This window comes from Hippichthys cyanospilos, chromosome 7, assembly GCF_059441005.1.
Source record: "Hippichthys cyanospilos isolate Australia breed blue-spotted pipefish chromosome 7, RoL_Hcya_1.0, whole genome shotgun sequence".
Taxonomy (NCBI): Eukaryota; Metazoa; Chordata; class Actinopteri; order Syngnathiformes; family Syngnathidae; genus Hippichthys; species Hippichthys cyanospilos.
This window is the reverse complement of record NC_142375.1, coordinates 24,117,088-24,139,546: the sequence shown is the minus strand read 5'-3', so window position 1 is coordinate 24,139,546 and position 22,459 is coordinate 24,117,088. Positions and strand designations below refer to the sequence as shown.

Here is a 22,459-nt window from a genome sequence, read left to right as displayed (position 1 = left end):
CATGTAACATAAATGTTTCGTATGTAGAGACGCTTTTTACGTGTAAAGAACCCAATCCGTTCCAAGTTTAGACAGGTTACAGGTTAGTCTACACAGAAACAGAAAAAAATAACCAAGTGCATCAAAATGCCTGAAAAAAGATGCAGATACTATTTTTATTGCAATTACACTTCACGTGGCAAAAACAAAGCCTTTTCCCTGGGGTCATCCAAGTTTTATACATGATTCATATATTAAAGTCACACTGGGTTTTTCATCTTTCTTTGAAGACAGTATATGATTCACATCTTTCCCAGATCCATTTCATTATTATTCCATAAATTAACACCTTTAACAGAGACACACATTTGCGTTTTGTTGGTTCTTGTCTTGGATATTTTAAGATCAGTTGCGTCTCTCAGATTACAAATCCTTCTCTTTAAAAAAAAAAACAACAACAACTTCTGAATGCTGTGGCAGAGTTGATTGTTAAATGCTTTATACATTATTTGTGCTGATTTGAATTCAACCAAGTCAAAAAATGAGCACATTTAACGGAATGAATACTGAATTGGTTGGTTCTGTATATTTTGAATGATTGGTCATTCTTATAACTTTTTTTTTTTTTTAAATATAAAGGTGTAGTGTTTCTTTGCCAAGTATTAGCCCAAATGCCCTAATCCAGCGAAATGCAACATTTCAGGACATTTGGAGACTTTTGTAACCACTCGCTTGTAAGGGGAATATGATTTGCTCGGAGATATTTGAACAGTCGCGTATATCTGGAGAGAGATTGAGATTTTCGACTGTTGATGAAGGCGACATTCGGCTACAACTGTCAGAACACACCTGCCATGCAATTCTCTTCGAGGCTGTCTCCGATCGATGATTCTGCAATCTGTCTGCAACCTGGATAGCCAGCTTTGCCCATACAGTAATGCCCCCTCCTTCTCTTTTTCCCCCCCCACCGTCAAGCACGCGTGTGTACGTGCATGCCTTGGTGATGCTGCTGCATCGAGTCCCAGTAATGAATGGCTGCCTGCGGTGCAGCGGAGGGACACGCCACCACGACCGCCGCCGTCACCGTTAGCGAGCTTCCCGGGCGCCGCCGCTGCCCTTCCTCCTCCGCAAACGAGTTCCGGCGGCCGAGGGGGTGAGTGAGTTGTTGCACGCTGCCCGGAGGCAAGCACACGCGTGGGGAAGGCGTCGTTTGGGCCGCGGTAGGAATTGTGATGCCCGCTGGAACTTCTTTTCTTCTCCTGGCTGGTGGTCCCCATTTTTTTTTTTTTGGGGGGGGGGGGGGGGGGGGGGGGGAATTGAAAAAGTGTTGAAGAAGAAGCCATTGTTTTGTTTTTGCGATGCCTAAAAGTGAAGTTGAGATAGTTACCGTGAAATGTGGGGGATGGGCTTGGGGAAAGTGGGCAAACTTTATCGAGTAGCACCGAGAGACTCGTCACAACACCCCCCCCCCCTTTCGCGGTGAGGGGCTCCATAACTCGGTCACTCTTCTTTCCGCATTCCCACACTTGCCCCGAAAAAAAGACAAATAATAATAATAAAAAAATAAACAAACTGGGCGACCCGGTTACTGTGGAAATGCTCGATTATTTCATTATATACGACATTTTTTTTTTTAGATCGTTGAGCTTGAGGTTTTCGACTCCCTTCAACGAGGGGACCCCATGTACTTTTTCGTGGCCGCCGCTTGTCTCTTTTGCGGTTGGACTCGTCCATCTGTGTCCCGGGATGACCTGTTGGATGTCGCGGTTCAAGATATCGACCACCGGAACGAAACGCGGGAGTTGGTCGAAGCGAAAAATGTCCAATTCTATTTCTATCTATTTTTAACGCGACATGAATATAATGGTGCTTTCGCGGTGGGCGCAATGAATCCAGCGACAAGGGGGCTAAGCTAACCGCTGAATAGTTAACCTTTTCGGCTATTTTTCACGTTTGAATGGACGCTAATTTGAGCGTAAAAGAGAGGATCTTTTTTTTTTTCTCTCTCGGTGTGTGTGGCTCCCTACGTTTTTGTCTGGTCTCCGCCCCCCTCCTCGTCCCCTCCTCTCCGGCTCTCCCTCCCGCCGGCCCGGGCCAGCCGAGGACTCCCGAATCCCGCGGCTGGCTGGCTGGCTGGCACACGGCGGGGCACCGTCAGTTGTCTCCCCCCCCCTCCTGTCCGCGCTTGTCCTCCGGCTCGCTGCCGCTGCTCGGTGGCTCCCCTCTTCCTCCTCTTCGGGCGAGACGTCGGCTCTCCTCGACTCCCGCAAGTGAGGCGGTTTCTCTCTCTTTTCGGGTTGAATTTGGGGGTTAAGTTTTCTTTCTGGAGCTCCGCCGGAGGGGGCGGGGGGAGGCGAGAGCGTAGCCGCATTTCGGTGCTCGAGTCCCCGCCGCTGGGGGGGTGAACGCGCCGCCTCGGAGCTCGGGTTCAAAGTGAGAGCTACGAAACGGGGTTCCATTGTTTTAAAGCGACCGATTCGGGCAGCTTTAAGAAATGTGTGCAGAGGTGTGGTGGCAGCTGCGTTAGCCTTAGCTTTAGCTCGCTACTTGCTAACACAGGCCAGCTTTTTTAAAGCAGGAAATTGATCTGAGTGATTCACGAGCTACATGTCAGTGTGTGTAATATAAAACATTTTGAGGCGGCGGAAACGTGCCTCGTTACCTTTTGATAAGGTACAACAGTTTAAGGGACTGCAAAGGGGCCCGGGTTCAAAGGTCAAGTGGGGGCAATTAGTTCTCATATGTTTCCTGGATGGTGAGGTGACCCCAGCTGAACTACAACCAAGGTGACAAAGGCAACGAGCGGTCGGGCAAGTGGCCTAAGATGACGTCTAGTGATAGATAAGCTAACATTTAAGGGGCGATTTATGGTCCTGGATGGGCAAGGCATATCATGGAGAAATAGAGGGGGAGTTACGCAAAACTTGGGCTGACTTTGAAAGGGTCATAACGTTGTCAAATATGAGTATATTTTTTCTTTCAACCCCTCGAAATGCTCAGTGGCATCAGCCCTATCTATACATATGTATATCATGGAATTTTCATTTTTTGAGGAAATAAAAAAAACATTACCAGCTATTCAATGCTGCAGATTTTTCAGACGGGACTGTACAGATACGAATAAAAAATATGAAACGCTTCCCAGCAGCAAAATAAAACCTTTTCTGCAACATTTAGTTTTTGGATCGAAACGTTCTGTCAACTACGAGTCCCACAGTGCACGGCAAGAACTTTGCATTATGGTAGTCAGGCTAAGCCACTCAGTCATTGAAAGGCTTGCAAATGTCATAAGTTTCCCACTAGCGCCCCCTGGTGGATTTGGAGTGTCAATAGAAAAAATTCTATTGCACCCTGTTCGCTAGTCAGTTGAAAGGATTAATGCAAAAATCGGGGAAAATGCATGATAAAACGTTGGCTTTTCAATATGTCCACAATTGGCAATATTTGCAATTTTTGATGGCCGTAAATTTGACACCTATAGGGTGTACCTCTCGACCTCCCATTTGCAAGCGTTTAGACTCGACGGATGGCGGTGTGGCATATTGAAAGTCGTCTTGTTTAGACAATCTATGCAATATTTTAGCCTCCCGCTATTTTTTTGGTATGCTTTTGATATCGCGCATCAAAAACACGGGAATAAAAGTATGTTGGAGACGCCCAACATAAGAGAGAAACAAGCTGAGGGCTCCCTTTAGTTTTTTTTCCCCACTTGCTATCGACTGAACGTAAGATCATGTGACTTAAAGGCTCTGGTAATGACCAATCAGCCAATCGCTGTTCATAAATATAAATGTCACATGATCAACTGGCGAGCCACGATCGGTCCCTTACCAACCCTCAAGGACAGGCGAGGTCATTTTCCGTCAACTGTAAGTCGTGCATTTCTTTTTCAAGTTCTTGTACATGAAAAAGAATGACATGATCTAATTAATTACAGGCAAAACTTGACCGCTAAAATCGGCAAAGGAAACGGATGATCCCTTTCAGCAAGTAAATCCAGATTGCGCTTTTGACGTACGGAGGCCATACGGAGAGTTGGGTTTTCTGAATAACGTTCACTTGTACACGCCGTCACCTTTTTGGCTTTGAGCCAGTCAGTGTTTAATTGGGCGCAATGGGGCCCCCCGGTTCAAAGGTCACGTGACACCAATTAACTCGCTTTTATTTTCCGGATGTCGCGGTGACCTTCCGTTGACCCGCAGCCGGGCGTCCTTGGGCGACATCTCACCGATCCTCACGCGCCCGCGCGTCTTTTGTCTTGACTCCGCTCCCCTACGCCTGTTATCAGCGCGCTCGGCTTTAATTTATTAGGCACAATGGCTTGTCGTCATGGCAACCGTCTGCTTATTATTCATGCCGCTGCACATATTTACACCTGGAAGCCTCGCCGCCGCCTTGTCTGTTGCCGGAGGCCACGCCAAGTGCAAAATGTCAACGGCGGTGCGAAATGGCGGATTCTCGCCACTCGCCTTTTCCCATCGCTTTCGCGGATCAAACCCCAAACCTTTATGCTATGCTAACGTCAACAAACGCCACGGGACGGAGAGAGCCGCCGTTGCGATACGATTCGGCATTTGCGTAATAGTAGCTCTCAAGTAGGGACGTTAAGGACAACTGTGAAAATCGAGTGTGGGTAGGCAAAGTTATGATTTCTGACTGTCCCTGAAGGCGACATCAAGTCTTTGATAATAATCCAAATTAATCGAAACGCCGCAACAGAAGACCATGAAATAATTAGAGAAATCATAAATATATATATAATTATATCGATCATTTGATATATTATGGTACCTGTAATGAAACATTGCTTTATAATTCCAGATTTATTGAATTCATGAAATATTTAATTCATTCATGACAAATTGATTTCATTCATGAAACATTTATTTAATCAATGACAAACATTCAATAAATGAATGACTCTTTTATTTATTCAATGAATGAAACATATATCTATGTCATTTTGGCACTTTTGCCATTCGTTTCAGCCCCACATTTGAAAACTTGCCACTTTTGTACTTGAAACAATAACAAAGAGTCCGCGCAAACGCAAGCGAGTCAGTCTCAAACAAAATCTATTATTAAGTTTGGATGATTTCATGTCACGTCGACTGTCGGTCCACTTTTTGATCACAGCTTGTTATGACGTGGAAAAACAGACGAGTTATATAAGTGACTCCGCTTTGACCGAGCGATCGGGGAGGGGGGACAGAAAGTGGGCCAGAAAGCATCCAAACGCTCAGAATCGCACTGCGGATGCATCGCCAGGAGTTCCGTGATCAAACCGCTTTCAAGTCCGGGTTTGGATTTCCAACTAGGGGTTGAGTTTCAAGTACGTGTTTCGGGGTTAGAAAGGGTTTGAAATTCAGGGTTAAAAAAAAAGAAGCTTTTACGTCTGATTTCAGCTAAGGTTTGAGTCGCAACTTTCAAAGTTTGTGTGTCCAATCATCAAAAAAGGATCAGGTATTTCCTTATTTTTTGAATGATTTTGATCCCAGTCTTAAATAAAGCGGACTTTGACCGCGTGTGGGGAAATTTACTGTCGAAACGTGTCGTGTTTTGATCTTTGTTTTCCCCTCACAGACCCGGTGGTGCTGGGCACAGCGTAATGGCTCAGACGCTACAGATGGCGATCCCCAATTTTGGCAACAACGTCCTGGAGTGTCTCAACGAGCAGCGTCTGCAGGGTCTCTACTGCGATGTCTCCGTGGTGGTCAAGGGACACGCCTTCAAGGTCCGATTTCTAGTTGGGAGCTGCCACTGCGAGGCCATCAATTCATTCATTATTATTATTTTTTTATAATTATTTATTCATTTTCAATTTTTTTTTTTTTTTTTGCCCCTTTGCCACCAGTATCTCTGATCTTTTGGCAGTGTGGACGGCACAGATTCGATTTTTTTCTTGCGTTGCGAAAAAAGGTGCGAAAAGTATAGTCAGAAAAATACGGTATACACAATCAATACATCAAATATACTCGTCCTAAACTTTTATAAGATCTCAATCAGTTTATACATCATTTTTGTAGTTTTAATACTAAATTTTTGAGAGAAAAGCTATGCCGGACTAAAGGCCGCGGGGCTCAAATCATGAGAAAAAGGTTTATAGTCTGAAATTTCTATTTATTGCCCAGCCCTACACATACACGTTAAGACTGAAATGTAGGGGAAAAAATGCTACAAATTAAATCCGATAAAACGGTTGAAGAATCTCCGGAAATAATACTAAATTTTATTATGAATTGGAGAAATGTCCGAGCAAAAATGCAACCCCCTAAATGTCATCGCGTTCGGTCGTCAGAAGGCAATCGCTCTCCGGGAAATACACGCTAATTGTTTTTCAAAACGTTGGCCTTTGTAGCCGGAAGTCAACGAGAAGAGCGCGCCCGCCGCAAAGAGTCGGCCCGCTCGCTCATTTTGCGAGAGTTCGCTCAAGCGAATCTTTTTTTGACGACGTACAGTCTGGCTTAATTAGTCCCGCAGTGACTGCGGCGCCACTCAATTGCAGAGATAAGAAATTGGAGCGCTGCAGTCGGAGAGATTTTAAATGTTTTCCGGCGGCGGATTGTCCGCACGCTCTCCCGCCTCGTGCCGACATCGACGGTTAATAAATAAAGTTTGAAGGCGTAGCAATTAACCCTCGGGGGCAATTTGATTCCCATCAGAAGCCGCAAATAAATACGACAAGAAAACAAACCTTCTCACGAGGCTTATTGAATAACTTTTCTGCCAAGTAATGTGGAAATCAGGCGAGCGTTTATTTTTGCGGCGCGACGGCATTACGTCGCGTGAACTCGAGGCGCACCTGCGCTGGATGCAGCGCAGCAGAAAACCGCCGTAACCGCTAAAAGCTAACACGAAGGAGTTTTTGTCGCATCTGGCACAGATTTTGAAAACGGGCAGCCTACCGTGAAATCTGCCATTGAAGAAGCGGTTGCCCTGCAAATTGCAAAGAGCTACTAATGCTGTTCTTCATTAAAAAACGGCAACGTATGCCTCCATTATGGGATGTCTTGATTTGAGAGACCCTTAATGTTATTTTTTTAAACATCCAATATTGTTTACTACGTGTGGTACAGCAGGTCTTCTAGTTGAATCTAGTTGAACTTCTGACCAAAGGTTGCCCTGTAAAAATCAGATACTCTTGCAAAAAAAAAAAAAAAAATGTCACTTTTTAAGTGCATCTGGCTCTAGAGGTCTTGAATCTGTGCAAGTACAATGAAATCTAGGCTGACCGAAAGCTGTACTGTAAAAAAAAATTCTGGGTTAAATGTGTGACTGCTCCCAGCACGGAGTAACTTCAATTTACAATCGGCGTCTTGTTTTGTTGTTGTTTTGCATGGTCGAATGAAATGTTACGCTTCAATCTGCACGCAGAGTCTTGAATTTGCGCAGGATGCTATGAAATCCTCAAATGAAGGCCTCCGGCTAAAATAGTTGACTTCCCGTTCAGTTTTGAGCGTGTATCCTCCTGACTTTTCCCTGCCTCCAGTTATCACCCTGAGGATGGTGGTTTACAGTATTTAGACACTTCATCCTGCACGCAGAGTCTTGAATTTGCGCAGGATGCTATGAAATCCTCAAATGAAGGCCTCTGGCTAAAATAGTTGACTTCCTGTTCAATTTTGTGCATGGATCCTTTTGACTTTTCCCTGCCTCCAGTTTAGCACCCCGAGGATGGTGGTTTTATTTCCACACTTCATCCTGCACGCGGCGTCTTGAATTTGCGCAGGATGCTATGAAATCCTCAAATGAAGGCTCCTAGTTAAAAGAGATGATTTCCCATTCCATTTTGAGCACGGGTCCTCCTGCTTTCATTTCGACTTTTCCAGGGGCCAGCTAACTAAATCGCATCCACGTTGGCCCCTTTTCAGGCCCACCGCGCGGTGCTGGCAGCCAGCTCGTCGTACTTCCGCGACCTGTTCAACGCCGGCGGCAAGAGCTCGGTGGTGGAGCTTCCGGCGGCCGTGCAGCCGCAGAGCTTCCAGCAGATCCTGGCCTTCTGCTACACGGGCCGCCTCAGTATGAACGTGGGAGACCAGTTCCTGCTCATGTACACCGCAGGCTTCCTGCAGATCCAGCAGATCATGGAGAAGGGGACAGAGTTTTTCCTCAAGGTACGTGGGCCCGCGCGTGGATGTTGGCAACTTAGTTTAGTCTGTGTCTACGATTGAAGTATTAGCATTTAGCACGTGTATACCGGAATGGAATCAAATGGCGAGCCGGTCAAAGATTGCTACGTATCCGACTCAGGCCTCTGCGCCCGGCAGGTGTCGTCCCCGAGCTGCGACTCTCAGGGGCTCCACGCCGAGGAGACTGAGCCTCAGAGTCCCGTCACTCAGACCGCGGGCGGCGGCGGCGCCGCCGCCCCGGTCGCCGTGACAGCCGCCAGACCCGCCGCTTGTTTGACGCCGCTACCCCTGATGTCCAAGGTGAAGACGGAACAGACGGCCACCACGCCTCAATCGCAACAGGTGACCTGACCTTGCTTTCCTTTTCCCTTTTCTTTGTCCGCGACTTCAAATTCCACATTCTGTATGTAGGTCACACCCGGATTGTGGTTGAACAAATGTTGTACTGGACTTCCGCTGTTGGACATCAATGTCAGCCGGGCACGCCTCAAATGTCATGTAATTGGCAGGAACCGTACACAATTCTTTTCAAATTAAGAGAAAATTCATTGGAACGTGAAGAAAGACATTGCAAAAATGTTATTTGTGACACCTTTGCGAAATGCCGTATGCTTTTTTGTGTTTCAATCCAATTTATTGTTTTTAAATGCCATGACAGAAATTGTTCTTTTTTTTTTTCTTTCCAAACCAAGAGTAAATTAATCAACTTGAAGCAACTTATTGGTAAATTGTGTTATAGTGACTGCGAAACGTATGCCTTTATTTCGTTCAGTTTTAATGCCATTTAATACTTTTTGATGTCATGACGGGAACGCCTCATGTTTCTTTTCAAACTGAGACCAAATTAATTGGAACATGAAGCTGCCTAATTTGTTATAGTGACTTTATTTTATGCTTTGGTCTAATTGAATGTTTTTAAATGCCCTGACAGAAACAGTAGCTTTTCTTTTCAAAACCTTTATTTTGTTAAGTTTTATACCAATGCGCGTCGGTCATGAGTGTCCATTTTCTGGCAGACGAGCCAGAAATAAAGATTCAAGATTGTCATCTGCACAGTAATAGTACACAATGAAGTTCTTATTCCGTTCACTTCTCCGAGCAGACTCCATTCCGTAATCGAGCAAATAATAAAGTAGGCAATAAAAAGGTGGGGGGGGGGGTGATTATATTACATCAGTCTTCTGGAAATGCTCAAAAGAATACGCCAAGAGATACCACTACAAACAAAGTTCCAAAGTTGAATAAATCAGACAAATGTATTTATTTTTCGGCCTTTTTAGGGGGTACTTAACGGAAAACCCGATATTTGACTGGGGTCGCCGGAAGTTCTCAATCTCCAATTCATGCTCATCCAGAAAAAGTTTGAGGAATTTAATGTCAGCACTGGCAGCGACCTATGAAGACCACCAGGTGGCCCCGTTTAAAAAAGTTCGACCCGTCTTTGCAACGACCGCCGTCTTTTCTTCGTCCTCGGCAGGACGGCTTCCCCTACTCGGTGGTCTGCATCCCGGTGGCCAAGCGGCTGTGGGAGGGGGGCAACGGAGGGGCCGCCTCCGGAGGCGGGGCCCAAAGAAAGGCGGCGCGCTACTCTTCCTCGTCCTCCTCCTCGTTCACCTCCAACGCCGCTGCGCAGGAGTCCTCCGGGCGGGGGGCCGCCCCCGCCTTACCGGCCAACAACAGCGGCGGCACCCCCGAAGGCACCAGTCCTGGCGCGCTCAGTCTGTACACCAGCGACTCGCCCGTCAGTTACCACGACGACGAGGAAGAGGACGAGATGGCGGACGAGAGCGCCGAAGAGCAGTACAGGCAAATCTGCAACATTTACACCATGTACAGCATGCTCAACGCCAACGCCGCAGGTCGCAAACGCAACGCCGCGCTTATCGGGGTTCCTACGCAGCCGCGGGATTTGATTCCATTTTGTTTTTTTCTCAAGTTGCAACAAGAGTTGCAAGATGGCACGCATATTTATTGGGGTTATGGGATAAAACAGCTGTAATACCAACATTTTTGACCCCCAAATTTCACTTTTTAACATGCCGGAATAGTTTGGCTTCCGTATTTCGTATTTCACGAAATCACACGTTTCAACTCTTAGTATCACCTTAAAAGCTTGACTTCCTGTTCAGATCATCGGCAGAATCATATGCAAACTTGTTTTGTTTTTCCCCCCTCAAATTCTTCCAAACGCGTAGGAACCCCTTTTTTGTTGTTTCGGTCCTTTGAATTCTTGCGGCTCAAGCCCGACGCGCCCCTTTGCCCCCGCAGCGCCCGGCGAGAAGGTGGAGGCGCTGGCGGACGGCGGGCCGGACCCGGGGCGGCGGGGCGGGCGCCCCCGCTCGGAGCTGGCGTCCCTGCCCTCGGAGCTGGTCGGCCAGATCGGCAACCGCTGCCACCCCAAGCTGTACGAGGAGGGCGACCCGGCCGAGAAGCTGGAGCTGGTGAGCGGCACCGCCGTCTTCATCTCGCGGGCGCAGCTGATGAACTGCCACGTCAGCGCCGGCACGCGGCACAAGGTCCTGCTCCGGCGCCTGCTGGCCGCGTTCTTTGACAGGTGAGTGGCGCGGGCTCGGCTTTTTTCAAACAGACGAACGTATCTGAAGCGATTTCGCTTAAGCGGAAAAGAGGATTATTCGGGAGGTGAAAAAACGGCAATCTTATCACTTTGACGGTGTATCGTTGTAACCTTTTAAGGTATAGTATAGTTGTAACCAAAATTGGGGCCTTTTAAATCGTTTTGCACTTCCCCGAGCGTCATTCATTCATCCGTTCGATTCGTTCGCTTGGAAGTTAACCCTTTCGGTTCTCTGAGAAGGCGACTCCTCGAGCGCCGGCCGATTTGACGGATCTTTCGACAAAATATCGCGTGCTACGTCCGCGTGAGCGATCGGACGCCGCCCTTTACCGTAAAGTAAGATTCGAGTCGCATTTTGGGCAAATGGAGAAAATAAGCTTTTTTGTACTTCTTGCCGCCGGCGCTCGACCTAAGCGTGTTACGTAGGTGAGGAATTCTCGTCCGGGCGAAAAACCGTCTGTGAAACGTTTGACCCAGGAGCACGCTGGCCAACAGCTGCGGCACGGGCATCCGCTCGTCCACCAACGACCCGAGCCGCAAGCCGCTGGACAACCGGGTGCTGCACGCCGTCAAATGTGAGTCGCCGCAGGGGAAAGGCGAATCCTCCCGGACGCCCTCGTCATCTCCGCCCCTCCTCTTTTTTTGCCAGTCTACTGCCAGAATTTCGCGCCCAGCTTCCGGGAGAGCGAGATGAACGCCATCGCCGCCGACATGTGCACCAACGCCCGCCGCGTGGTCCGCAAGAGCTGGATCCCCAAACTCAAACTCCTGATGGCCGACAGCGACGCCTACTCCACCTTCCTGGCCGACAACGTGAAGATGGAGGCCGACGGGCCGGGCGGCGAGCCGGGCTTGGACGCCGCCTCCCTGGAAGCGGCCGCCGGGGGCGACGACGTCGGGGCCGCGCCCGCCGACGGAGGAGGAGACGCCAGCACTTTGTTTTGAGTGAGTGAACGGGCCCGCGGATGTTTGGACAGGCGGCAGGAAGGGAGGGCGGCCATTTTCCCGCCGCCGGCGACGCTTTTCCTCCTTTTCGCCGTCACTTCCTTCTGCTTTCCGCCGCTCTCGGAACGCCCACGGAACGCAGCATGCGCCGCAATAGCCGCAAAGGGGAAGTGGGCGCGTCCCGGTTGCATGTAGCGTCGTTGCGGTTCTTCTCCCGCCAATACCCATCCCGTGTTACCCCCCCCCCCATTAGTGAATGTGCGTGCGTTTCGTGACGGGTTTGCGCCGAAGAATGACGCGAGTTTACGTTTCCTTACAATTTTTACATCTTCTCCCGCTAAAATTGCCAAAGTGTCACCGTGGGAATTTTTTATCGGGTGAGCAAATCCAAACTAGCTAATTAGTTTTGGGGGAGAAATGCCCCCTTAAGTAGCCCACAAAAAAAAAAAAAAGCAAAAAATCACAACAAATGGTTCCCGTCTTTCCCCTTCAAAGTCTTCTTGAATGTACATGCGATTTTTGCTTGCCCCAAAGAACTACTTGACAATTTCTAATTTTTTTTTTAAAACTTGGGCTCGACCAATCAGCAGGCTGATTTAATCGGCCGATATCTTTTGAAAACACAAAAAAATCTGCCGCTTTTCTTTTGTTTGTTTGTTTTTTTTTTCTTTTTACACATTACAACATAATATGCAGCCACTAGATGGAGCTGCTCTAAAGGGAATGGCAAAAAAACAATCACATCAGCCAGTGAAACTATTACCGTATTTTACGCACTATAAAGCACACCTTCAACGAATGGCCTATTTTAAAAGTGTTTCTTATATAGGGCGCACTGCATTATAGGGCGCAAAGAATAGAAGCTACAGTAGTGGCTTGGCTTCTGTCATGCAACCACTAGGTGGGGCTGCGCTGAAGCGAATGGCAGCAAAACAATCAGACAAGTCAAACTTTTCAATCAGAAATGAAAAATAGAGAGAATTTTTGGAAAGTACCATCTTAAGAAAAGGGGCAAAAATAGCCAAGATCGTTTAGATCAATGCCAAGACAAATCAAGAGATTAAAACAATATATTTATGATTCAAATAAACATTCAACTTCATTTTTGAAATCAAATTGCAAACAAAAAGCTTCAAATATATTGTTTTGCTGATTTCAAAACAGTTTCTGAACTGAAAGGCACATGCGCTCTATAAGGCGCATGGTATTATAAGGCGCACTGTCAGCGTTTGAGAAAATTGCTGCGTCTTAGTGCGCAAAATATGGTACAGAATTGCCCGCTTTCATTTAAGGTGTTGTTTTGGTTCCGATCAAACTCCCTTTTCTACGAAAACTTGAAACATCTGACTAACATTTTAGCACCTTATCCCTGACTGGGTGTTGCGTTTGCCAGCACGGGACTGCTTTGCGACGGTGACAAAAAAAAAAAATGAAAATCGGTGTTTTATTTCCGTCTATTGTAAAAGGCCAGTGTTATTCCAAAAGTGTTTACAATTTTTTTATTATGTGTGTTTTTTTTTCTTTTTTTTTTTTTTTTTAAAGAGGCTTTAGAGAAGAATACCTTTAATGGGAAATCCCCCCCCCGGGACTGGGGGGGGTTGCACATTTACCCCCGTTTTCAAACGTGCCACCTTAAGTATTTGCTGCTGTCGACAGGCAGGGAAGGCAAGGACAGAGTGAGACACCCCCCCCTCCCCCACCCCACCAGACAACATTATGACTGCCTAATATGTTGGCGCATATTAATGCTTCTCCTCTCACACACATTCCCGCATCTCCTTTTATGGCGCCGTGTCAGCCAGAGTGCCATCTACACACTCCATGTGTGTGCGTGTGTGCGTGTGTGTCTGGCTGCTGAATGCGCATGCTTGCCAGTGCGTGGGTGGCGTGTTTGTTTTTGTCTGCCTTTCACACACACACACGCATACTCGCAAACATAACTTATGCGCCAAAGTCATGTTTATATTCATTGCAATGTACAAATAAGGCGGCTAAAAACGTGGACTTCACGGCTACCGTCCCCAATTTGAACTTTCTTGCCTTTTATTTTTGTTTACTGCACATTTTCCACACAGAGGTCCCGCTAAACGGGCCAATCGGGCTCTGCGTGAAAGGCACAGAAATGAGCTTCAAATACAAAGAATCAGCTATAGGATGCCGTTTTTATCCGTGAAAATGTTACATCTCAAAGCGCAAAATTTGGAAGCGTTTCCACAGAGACCCTGCAAAATTAATGCACTAGCACTATATTGGACAATTTGGGTTCTACCTTTCACACACAACCCAGCAAAAATGTTTCAATCTGGATGGTATTGAGGAAGGCAGATAAACAGAATGTACAATATATGCAATGTAGTTTTAAACAAACCTATAAAACACATTTCCTTTGTTTTGTTTTTTATTCGTTCTTAATGTGATGCCTGTGACCATCTTTCATACAGAGATCCTGTAAAATTGGCCACAGGCGCAAAAGAGTGTTGCGCACACATCCGAGTTACCCGAACCATTGTCTGCATACAAATATGCGTACAAATAGTCTTTTCCGCCTCCGTTTTTAAATGCAGCGGAAAATTTGACCCGCTGATGCTATTTTATCTTGAAAACAGCAAAAAAAAAAAGGGGGGGGGGTGGAGCAGGTGTCTGTCTGCGTTCTTCCCCCTGCCCCAATCGTAATCGCGATATTGACCAGATTGTTGAGCCGAGCGACTTCCAATCAAGCCGAGACTTGGAAGAAAGGGAGGGGGGGGGGGGGGGGGTGAGTGTGTCTCCCAGGACAGACGTGGAGGCACTGCGGCAGTCACAATCCAGACAAAAGAGATGCAAAGAGGAAGCGTCGCCGACGTAAACACCTGCATTGCATGTTTGTTTACGTAACCTCTGCAGTCATTTTGTTTTTTTGTGTTTTTAAACGGACTAAAGAAGCTTAAAGAAATTCCGGAACTGCACTAAAACGGCGAATGCGAGGGCACTTCCTGTGTCGATTTGAAGCATCGCAATCTGATGATCTCACGGAGGCTGGAATTGAAACGGTTGAAAGCCGCGCCGTCCTTCCTCACTACAAAATGCAATATCAACAGCGGCCAAAGGCGGCGCCAAAAAGATGCAGCCAAACAAAGTACTTCGAATGAATGAAAGCTGTGTCGAACTGGAGGCCCCGGGGCCAGATCAGGCCCGCATAACGCTGATTAGGATTTCTAATTTCTGGCCAAATTTGCATGTTTTCTTCATCCTTTACACATTTTTAGATCACAATCTCTCTTTTTTTTTTTTTGTGGCCTCTGATTTGAAAAGGAGTAAGCTTTCCCAACCAGTGTTCAGCTTGCGGGGGCATTTCATGACCGATCGCATAAGCGTTTGAAAATTTGACACTTATGACAGCATCTCACACGGAGATCCTGAAAAATTCAAGCATTAGCACTCCGTCAGGCAGTTTTTTACACAAAACCCAGCAAAGTGCTTAGAATCCAGATACCTTGGAGGAAAATTTGCATGTTCTAAAAAGCTTTTACGTCTCCACTCAGAGATCCCGAGAAATGGAAGAATTGTGCGAAAGGCGCGGAAATGCGCTTCAAATCCAAATTTTCCCGAGTCCGAGTGCCGACTTAGAAATATAGCCGTAAACTATGTTTAACAGCCTTTCACATAGAACCCAGCAAAAATGGTCAAATCCGGATGGGATTGAAAAAGACTGATAACAGCTTGTACTTTATATGCGGTTATAGTTTCAAACAAATTCATAAAACCGCATTTTTTTCATTTTGATTATTTTCCCGGTTTTAATGTGATTTTTCATTCAGAGATCCAGTAAAATTGGCCATTGGGTTGTACATCAAGGTACCGGAACAATTTTTCAAAAGGCATACAAATACGCGTACAAATAGTCTTTTCCGCCTCAGGATTCTCCCGCTGATGCAATTTTAAGTCAAAAAACGGAAGAAAAAAGAACAACCGAAAAAATCAATGAAACATTATTCGTAGTTAACACGTGAACGCGTCCCTGAGATCTGTCTCAAATAAATGATTTCACGATATCGAGACCAAAACGTTGGACGTAAATCTTGTGGGACTTGGGCCTAAGCGGACGTTTTCATTCAGGTTTTGTTTTTTTTGTAAACATTTCACGCGACTTCTTTGCATTCTTTTTGCATGTCCTTTTTAACATTTGAGCTTGTAGCTGTTGAGGCCACCGCCTTCGAAAAATTAACACGCGTACGACGTAGCTTTATTCTTATCATAGAATTTAGAGAAAGAGAAACGTATTTTTGCATTGTTGTATGACAGGTACTGAGAAAGGCTAGGTTTTTTTTTTGTTATTATTATTTCCGCTTTTACTGTACTTGCGGTGCTAAGATGGAATGAGACCCCGCGAGGCTTCTGAATGTTTTTAAAAATGACACTATTCTTGCATCAACACTTTTTTTCCCATCTCATTCATCTCATCTCACACATTTCATATATATATATATATATATATATCTCAACATTTTTTTCTTTGAAATTTTCCCCATTCCAATGATTTAAAATTCACAAAACCTCCAACTGTTGATTCAGACTAGATTGTTTTCTCATGACTGTTACATTTTTGTTTTTATGAGCTTAACGTAAAAAAGTCATTTACAATTTTGCCCCCCCCCCCCCCCCCGGGAATTATTGGGCTTTTCCGACAATGTTCAGATTTCATTCTAAAATTCTCCGAATGTTATGACGGCTTGCGATTTTTCAAATTTTGTAGTTTTGCTCAATTGTAACGCGATGGAAATATTTGGGAATTTTGACTGTTGATCAGACGATTATCCTTCATAAGAAAAATGGGAAGGGTTTTCCAAATATTATGTCTTGATTTTTAAAATTTTCTATCGCTACGAGTATCTTACGAATGTTTTTTTCTCTTGATTTTTACTACGACTTTGACTCTATTCTCGTAAAATACGACTTGTTACGCAAAGAGAATGTTTTTAAAAACCGAAAAAAATGAACAAAACAAAAACAATCAACGACTCCGAAATGAGTTTACTTGAAAGCGGCGCTGCTGCCTGAATGTTTCTCCCCGCCGCCACCGGAGGGCGCCGTTCCTTATGTAGCGATCCTTGTTTTAAAAAAAAAAAAAAAAACGGAAAAAAAAGTCTTGATCACTGTACACGCGCACCTTAACCGTTTCCTCGCAACCGACAAAGAATTCTGGTCAGGTCAAATCCTTTTTTCCTTTTGCGACCAGCCAATTGGAAGCTCACGGAGCACCGCGGTAATGAAGCGTCGCTCCCGACGGCTACGCTGACGCTAATACAATGGGACCAACTCCAAAATACGTCCCCGAGACCAAAAGAGAAAATTCCACGTCCGTCCGTCTGTCGCAGCGAGGCGCCGGAGCCACGAAAGAGAGCACGTTGCCCAGTATTTTTCCTTTGTTTGACTTTTATGAAAGCACCTTCGGGTGAGCCCAAAATGGCGCTAAAGCCCCTTCGCACCTTTCCGAGCATGCTCACTTTGTCACTCGGCTCTTTGAGGTTTTCGACAAAGAGTTGGGCGCTGATTTTTCGACCGATATTTTTGTTTTTCGATCTTTTTCCACTTGTATTCTTTTTTTTTATTGCGTCGTTTCATCTGACGTATGACATACGTTGTAAAATGAGACGTGAAAACCGGACGCGATTTGTTTGTCCCGTCCCTTTTTGTTTTTCCCGAGAAAGTCGACCATTTTTTTTTTTGATTGTCGTACGGGGCCGAACAAAATTTGCAGAGATGGCCCGATTGAAGTCTTGAGAAAATGAATGTCGGATGAAAAATCCAACCGGCGAACTTGGCCGGCGTCGACCAAGACTGAAAATTTTTGTCACGTTGACCCAAGTTTCCCGAAAAATCGGATTTTCCGGAACTAAGGGCTCATCTAAAAGTGAGCAACTTGTCGATCGAAACGTATATGTTGTTCGGAAATTCGGCGTTGATTTGAATATAAACACAACAAAAAAAGTGTAGCGGCTCACAGATTGACTCTTTGTAAAAATCCCCAAAACAATTCGAAACACAACGGAAAAAAACGGGGTGGGCTGTGATTTTGTATGTTTATTTTTTGTACTTTTTCTCGTTTTTTATTGCGTCGTTTCATCTTTTATCTTTTAAACGAGACTCCGGGACTAGTCGATTTGTTTGTTCCGCCCTTTTAGTTTTTCCCGATGTGGGAGAAAGTTGACAAATTTTCTTGATGTATGGTGGGAGCGGAATTTGTAAAGTAAAAGTCCAGCTGGCAAACTTGGCGAAAATTTTCGATCGTCATTTGTTGCCTCGATCTTCTAACATCAAGTTTTAAAAAATTGAAGGTCTTGATCATGTTGAAAAAGCCTTTGCAACCACATGATGTTTTGTTTGGAAATTTGGCACGGAGTTTAACGTGAACAAAAACACGTCAAATTTTTCCTGATGTCGGAGAAATTTGACGACTTTTGTTGATTGTTGTACGCGGGGAACAGAATTTGTCGAAAGAACAATGTCAACGGAAAAATCCACCATCGCCACATAGACTGAAACTTTTTGATCGGCTTTTGTCATGTAGATTTCGATGTGATTTTTTTTCAAATACCGAAGGTCATCAGTTTGTTGAAAAAGCCTTGACTTGGCAACTTGTTGATCGGAATGTTATATTTTTGGGGGAAATCTGGCATTATTTGGACATAAACAAAACATAAAAAAATGCATACCTTCAGCTCCAAACTCGATTCTTAACAAACGTTTGTCAGTCAGAATTATTGAAGGAAATTTCCTTAAAAAATGTCAAGTATATCAAACTATTTTTCAGATGTTACTTTCTCGTAAAATTGACAATTGGGATTTTTTTGGGGGGGTTGAAAAATTCAGACTCGTATTTACAGTTACGTTGTTTAAATTTGCTGGCTGGAAAATTAAGTTCTATAAATTGAAACGTCAGAACAGGAAATCATTAAGTAATAAAAGTTTGTGCAGTTTCATTTTGTGATCTTATGACTTTTTTTTAGGAAGGGGGGGGGGGGGCATAGGGGTAAATTGTGACCATTCTCATTGACAATGTTTGTGTGATGGTCACAAATCGTAAACGTTTTCAATTTGTTTTCTCCAAAATGAAGACCTTCATCGAAATTTCTGTCAAGAATTTGACAAAGTATGCGTGACAAAAGCCAATTAACATCGAAAAGCGATTTTCTTCAATCCGAAATATGATCATATCAAATATTGCAGCGGCGTGGTTTTTATTGAATTATTTTTTTAGTGGCCTTTTTCAATTTGATTTGAGATTAGCATGAAAACGAGGTGGATTTTTCTCGTGTTTGGTGCCCCCCGGTGGCGATGCTGTGAATGTCCCATTCAAACTTGAGAACGGCGGAGCGAAGGATTTCAACTTGACGCCGCACCCCAGAGACAAATCACACAACACACACTTTGGAACCTCGGAAGAAGCCGGAGCTTCCGCGCGCGCGCACTCCGTCGCACTCTCAGGAGGCGCGCGCGCTCCGCTTTGCACCTCGATGCAGTTTGTTTTTTTTTCCTGACAAAAGGGGAAAAAAAGTTTACCTCGGAAGCTCTCAGCCATTTTATGACGCGGTGGCGGCGAAGGCGCAGGCTCTCTCGTCACTTTTCAAGAGGCAAAAAATGGCGTCGCCGTAAAATCGTGGTCATGGAAAATTAGGTTGTTTTTTTTACCTTTTTTTTTTTCAAATATATTCTTTATCCTCACATGAATAAGCAGCCAATACACCCCCCCAGAAGATATCCACTTTTTGCCATTTTTAAAATGATCGTATTTGAATTTTCCACCGTTTGAAGTAAAATAATGCTATATTTGCCATTTTAAAATGCAATTTGACTTTATATTTTCCCTCATTCATTCGATGACCAAATGAGTTTTTCATGCAGCGCGACCTTTGAAAAGCGCTCAAGTGAAAACGACGCGCTCAGCGCTGGCTAATGACCAATCACGGCTCACCCTTTGGTCATTCGCAAGCTGTGCTGTGATTGGGCGTCACCCGAGCTTTCGGCACTTGTGATGTCATCTTCAGTTGACGGAAAGTGAACAAATGTGTTTTTAAAAGTATTAATGGTACGTGAAAAAAAATGCTTTCAAATGAACACATTCCATCCCAAAGACGTAATTTGACGTTTTAAGAGTATTGACATTCGATATTTTTCTCTGGTCTCCTTACAGTGGAAATGTAGTAATTGTTTGTAGGAAAAAAATGGCTGACGTTCAACTCCAGGTACTTGGATATATATATTTTTTCAAATAGTTTTATGCAAAAGACGTGCCTAAAAACGGATAGTCTTCGAGGTGTTGATTTTGACAAATTAGGAACTTTTTTCGTCGAGCTAAAGGAATGTCTAAAAAGGATCATTCGAGACAAAATCCAAACTTTTTCCTTGCAAAGCGACGACTTGCCGCCCGCCCGCCCGTCTGTGCTGAGAGTCCATGCAAAAAACAAAACAGTCTTACCTCACCCGTCGCCATAGAAACCGTGATGGACGCTCGTCTCTGGTCTTCAATCGCTCTCAGTTCCACTAGATGAATAAATAGCGTATGAATAGCAAATATCGGTATACATATATATTTGAAGTGTACATGTTGACGCGCGGAAGCACTCCGGGAGTGCGCTCGGCAGCATGAGCTTTGTTTCTTCTTCGTTATTACTCAGCAACAATCAAATCCAAGTAAATGCAGTAATAAGTACTCGCCGCGACAAGCCCCGCCCTCCTCAAGGCCCCCTGTAAATGTCAGCACCCCCCCAACCCTTTAACCCCCTCATACATGTGTTGGAAGTGCCAATGACTTGTGAATTCCTAACTGTGACCCACTAATAACAAGAATCATGAAAAAAGATTGCACATTAACTACTGTAAAGTGAAAAGAAAGCGGGCTGATTGAACAATGAGGACATGTCTTAATAAAATCAAATGTTTCTAACTGTCTGGCCCTTTGATTAAAAAATAAAAAAGTTTACTTTTCAAGTGATGTTTTGCTGCCTCCGTGTGGTCAAAAAAAATGTCTGTTTACTGCAGGCGTCTGAATTGTGATCTGACTAAATCGTTCTGACATTTTTTTTTTATCTTGACAACCAAAAAAATCCACTTTTTTTCCCCCGCGCATTACTAGTACTCAGTACTCATCCATTTCAATTACAGATACCCCAAGTCTGTCAAGAGATTAAGAAAATGAACCATTCAAACGCTAATTGTTTATCTCATTATTAAATGTTAATCTCATTATTCTCTTCACTCCCATCGTTTTTTTTAATTTTCAAGAGTGCCATGTAGAGGAGTAAAAAATCTTACAAGTGCTCCACAAAGCTGTTTGTGCATCACTGTCTTTACGGCTGCCAAATTTTGGATTTCAAAATGCTGTTTTCAGGGCGTTTAATGGGAGTTGTAGAACACGGTTTTAGAGGGCTAAAATGGAGTTCCACAATACTTTTTTTAGGGATGCTGAACGCAACAACAGTTTTAAGCGGTGATGGGAAAAAAAGGCTTCCTTTGTCCATCACTAGTTTTAAGGGTGTCAAATTTGCTTTTCAAGATGGTGTAACAGCGTGTACACTTGCCTGATGTTTACAGGGAAATTTGGCCATGAAATGTACTTGACCTTCTGCAGCCTTTTTGCTCGTCCGTGCGTGTGTGTGTGTGTGTGTGCGCGTGCGTCCGCCAGTGCCGAGTCAGCTTGTCACACGTGGAGACGCGAGCGAATTTGCGGCGTCGCCAGAGGGCACCGAAAATGATCACGTGCACACGCAACGGCTCAAATGTCCGCTAGTAAATATGGCGGCGCAAAAACTGCAAAACACACTCAGAGCTGCCAAAGAATCCTCAATGAAAATGTCACTGCTGTTGTATTAAACATTTATTCTTAGTAACGAGGGCTAGATTTGAACTTGAACAAATAATTTCGTAAATATTCCCACGTGACGTCAGTGTAGACCAGGTGAGTGTGATTGGATTCAGCCAAGCGACACCAATACGAGGGAAGTTTTAACTCCGACGTTATCGTTATGTTCAACTCACTACTTTTCGTATGATTTGGAAGACAAAAACCGTGTAAGGTTTTGTCACCGTCTAAAACAAGTACGTACATTTGATTTTACAAACGTCAATCATTTCCAAAATGTCTTTTAAGAATGAGAAGCTCACCTTTCGATCAAAGTGGTTTAAACCTCTCCGTCGCCCGATTAACTTAGCTAGCTTGTTTTCCCATGCTGAAGGTGAGTTCATACTGATTAAAACGATGTTCGTAGACTTTTTTTTCTATCTCCATTCGGGCTTGAATCACGAGAGCACAAAAGTAGGAGGGGTGAAAAAGAGAGAGAGTTGTGAGTCGAGTGCATGCAGCAGCCATGTAGTCTTCCGCGACATTTGCGGAGGAAAACACTTTTTATTCGATAGCCCTGCTCAAGCGTCACGACCCCCCCGCCCCCACTTTTCTATCGGGATGTTCCCCACAAGAGCACCGTGGACTTGAGCTCCTTGTCCGCGGTCCCTTCAGCATTACCACACCCAAAAGAAGAAGAAGAAGGTTTACCGGGGTCTAGCGGGAGCGCGTTGTGAGAGACAGGTAAGAAATATCAATTAGTTTGCATCGAGGTTGGTGAAATTTCAGCTTCCTAGTGCCTTATTTCAATGCGGTGCCTTTTTTGTGAAATGTTTATGTAGTAAAGATCAAAAGAGTGGCCCGCCCCTCCAAAAGATGGTTAATTTGAAGCTTCTACCAATTACATTGTTCCCTCGTTTATCGCGGGGGGTTATTGTTGCAAAAAGAATCAGAGTAAATGTTTTTTTTTCTTTGTTGAGGGAAAAAAAATTATATATATATATATATATATAT

General features: G+C 44.7%; 1 protein-coding gene across 2 annotated transcripts; it reads left to right on the top strand.

The window, feature by feature from the left end:
- Positions 1–849: 849 nt before the first annotated feature.
- Positions 850–20,599, top strand: nacc1b (nucleus accumbens associated 1, BEN and BTB (POZ) domain containing b). Of its 2 annotated transcripts, none has more exons than XM_088419238.1 (8): positions 850–1,132; positions 5,563–5,713; positions 7,851–8,093; positions 8,247–8,450; positions 9,586–9,967; positions 10,377–10,662; positions 11,161–11,258; positions 11,333–20,599. In XM_088419238.1, exons 1-8 carry the CDS (start codon positions 1,011–1,013, stop codon positions 11,626–11,628), a joined length of 1,782 nt encoding a protein of 593 aa, XP_088275364.1. In that variant the 5' UTR covers positions 850–1,010; the 3' UTR covers positions 11,629–20,599. The 2 variants fall into 2 exon arrangements, with proteins under 2 accessions (XP_088275364.1, XP_088275365.1); XM_088419239.1 differs by lacking the exon at positions 850–1,132 and adding an exon at positions 2,023–2,249.
- The last annotated feature ends 1,860 nt before the right edge of the window (positions 20,600–22,459 follow it).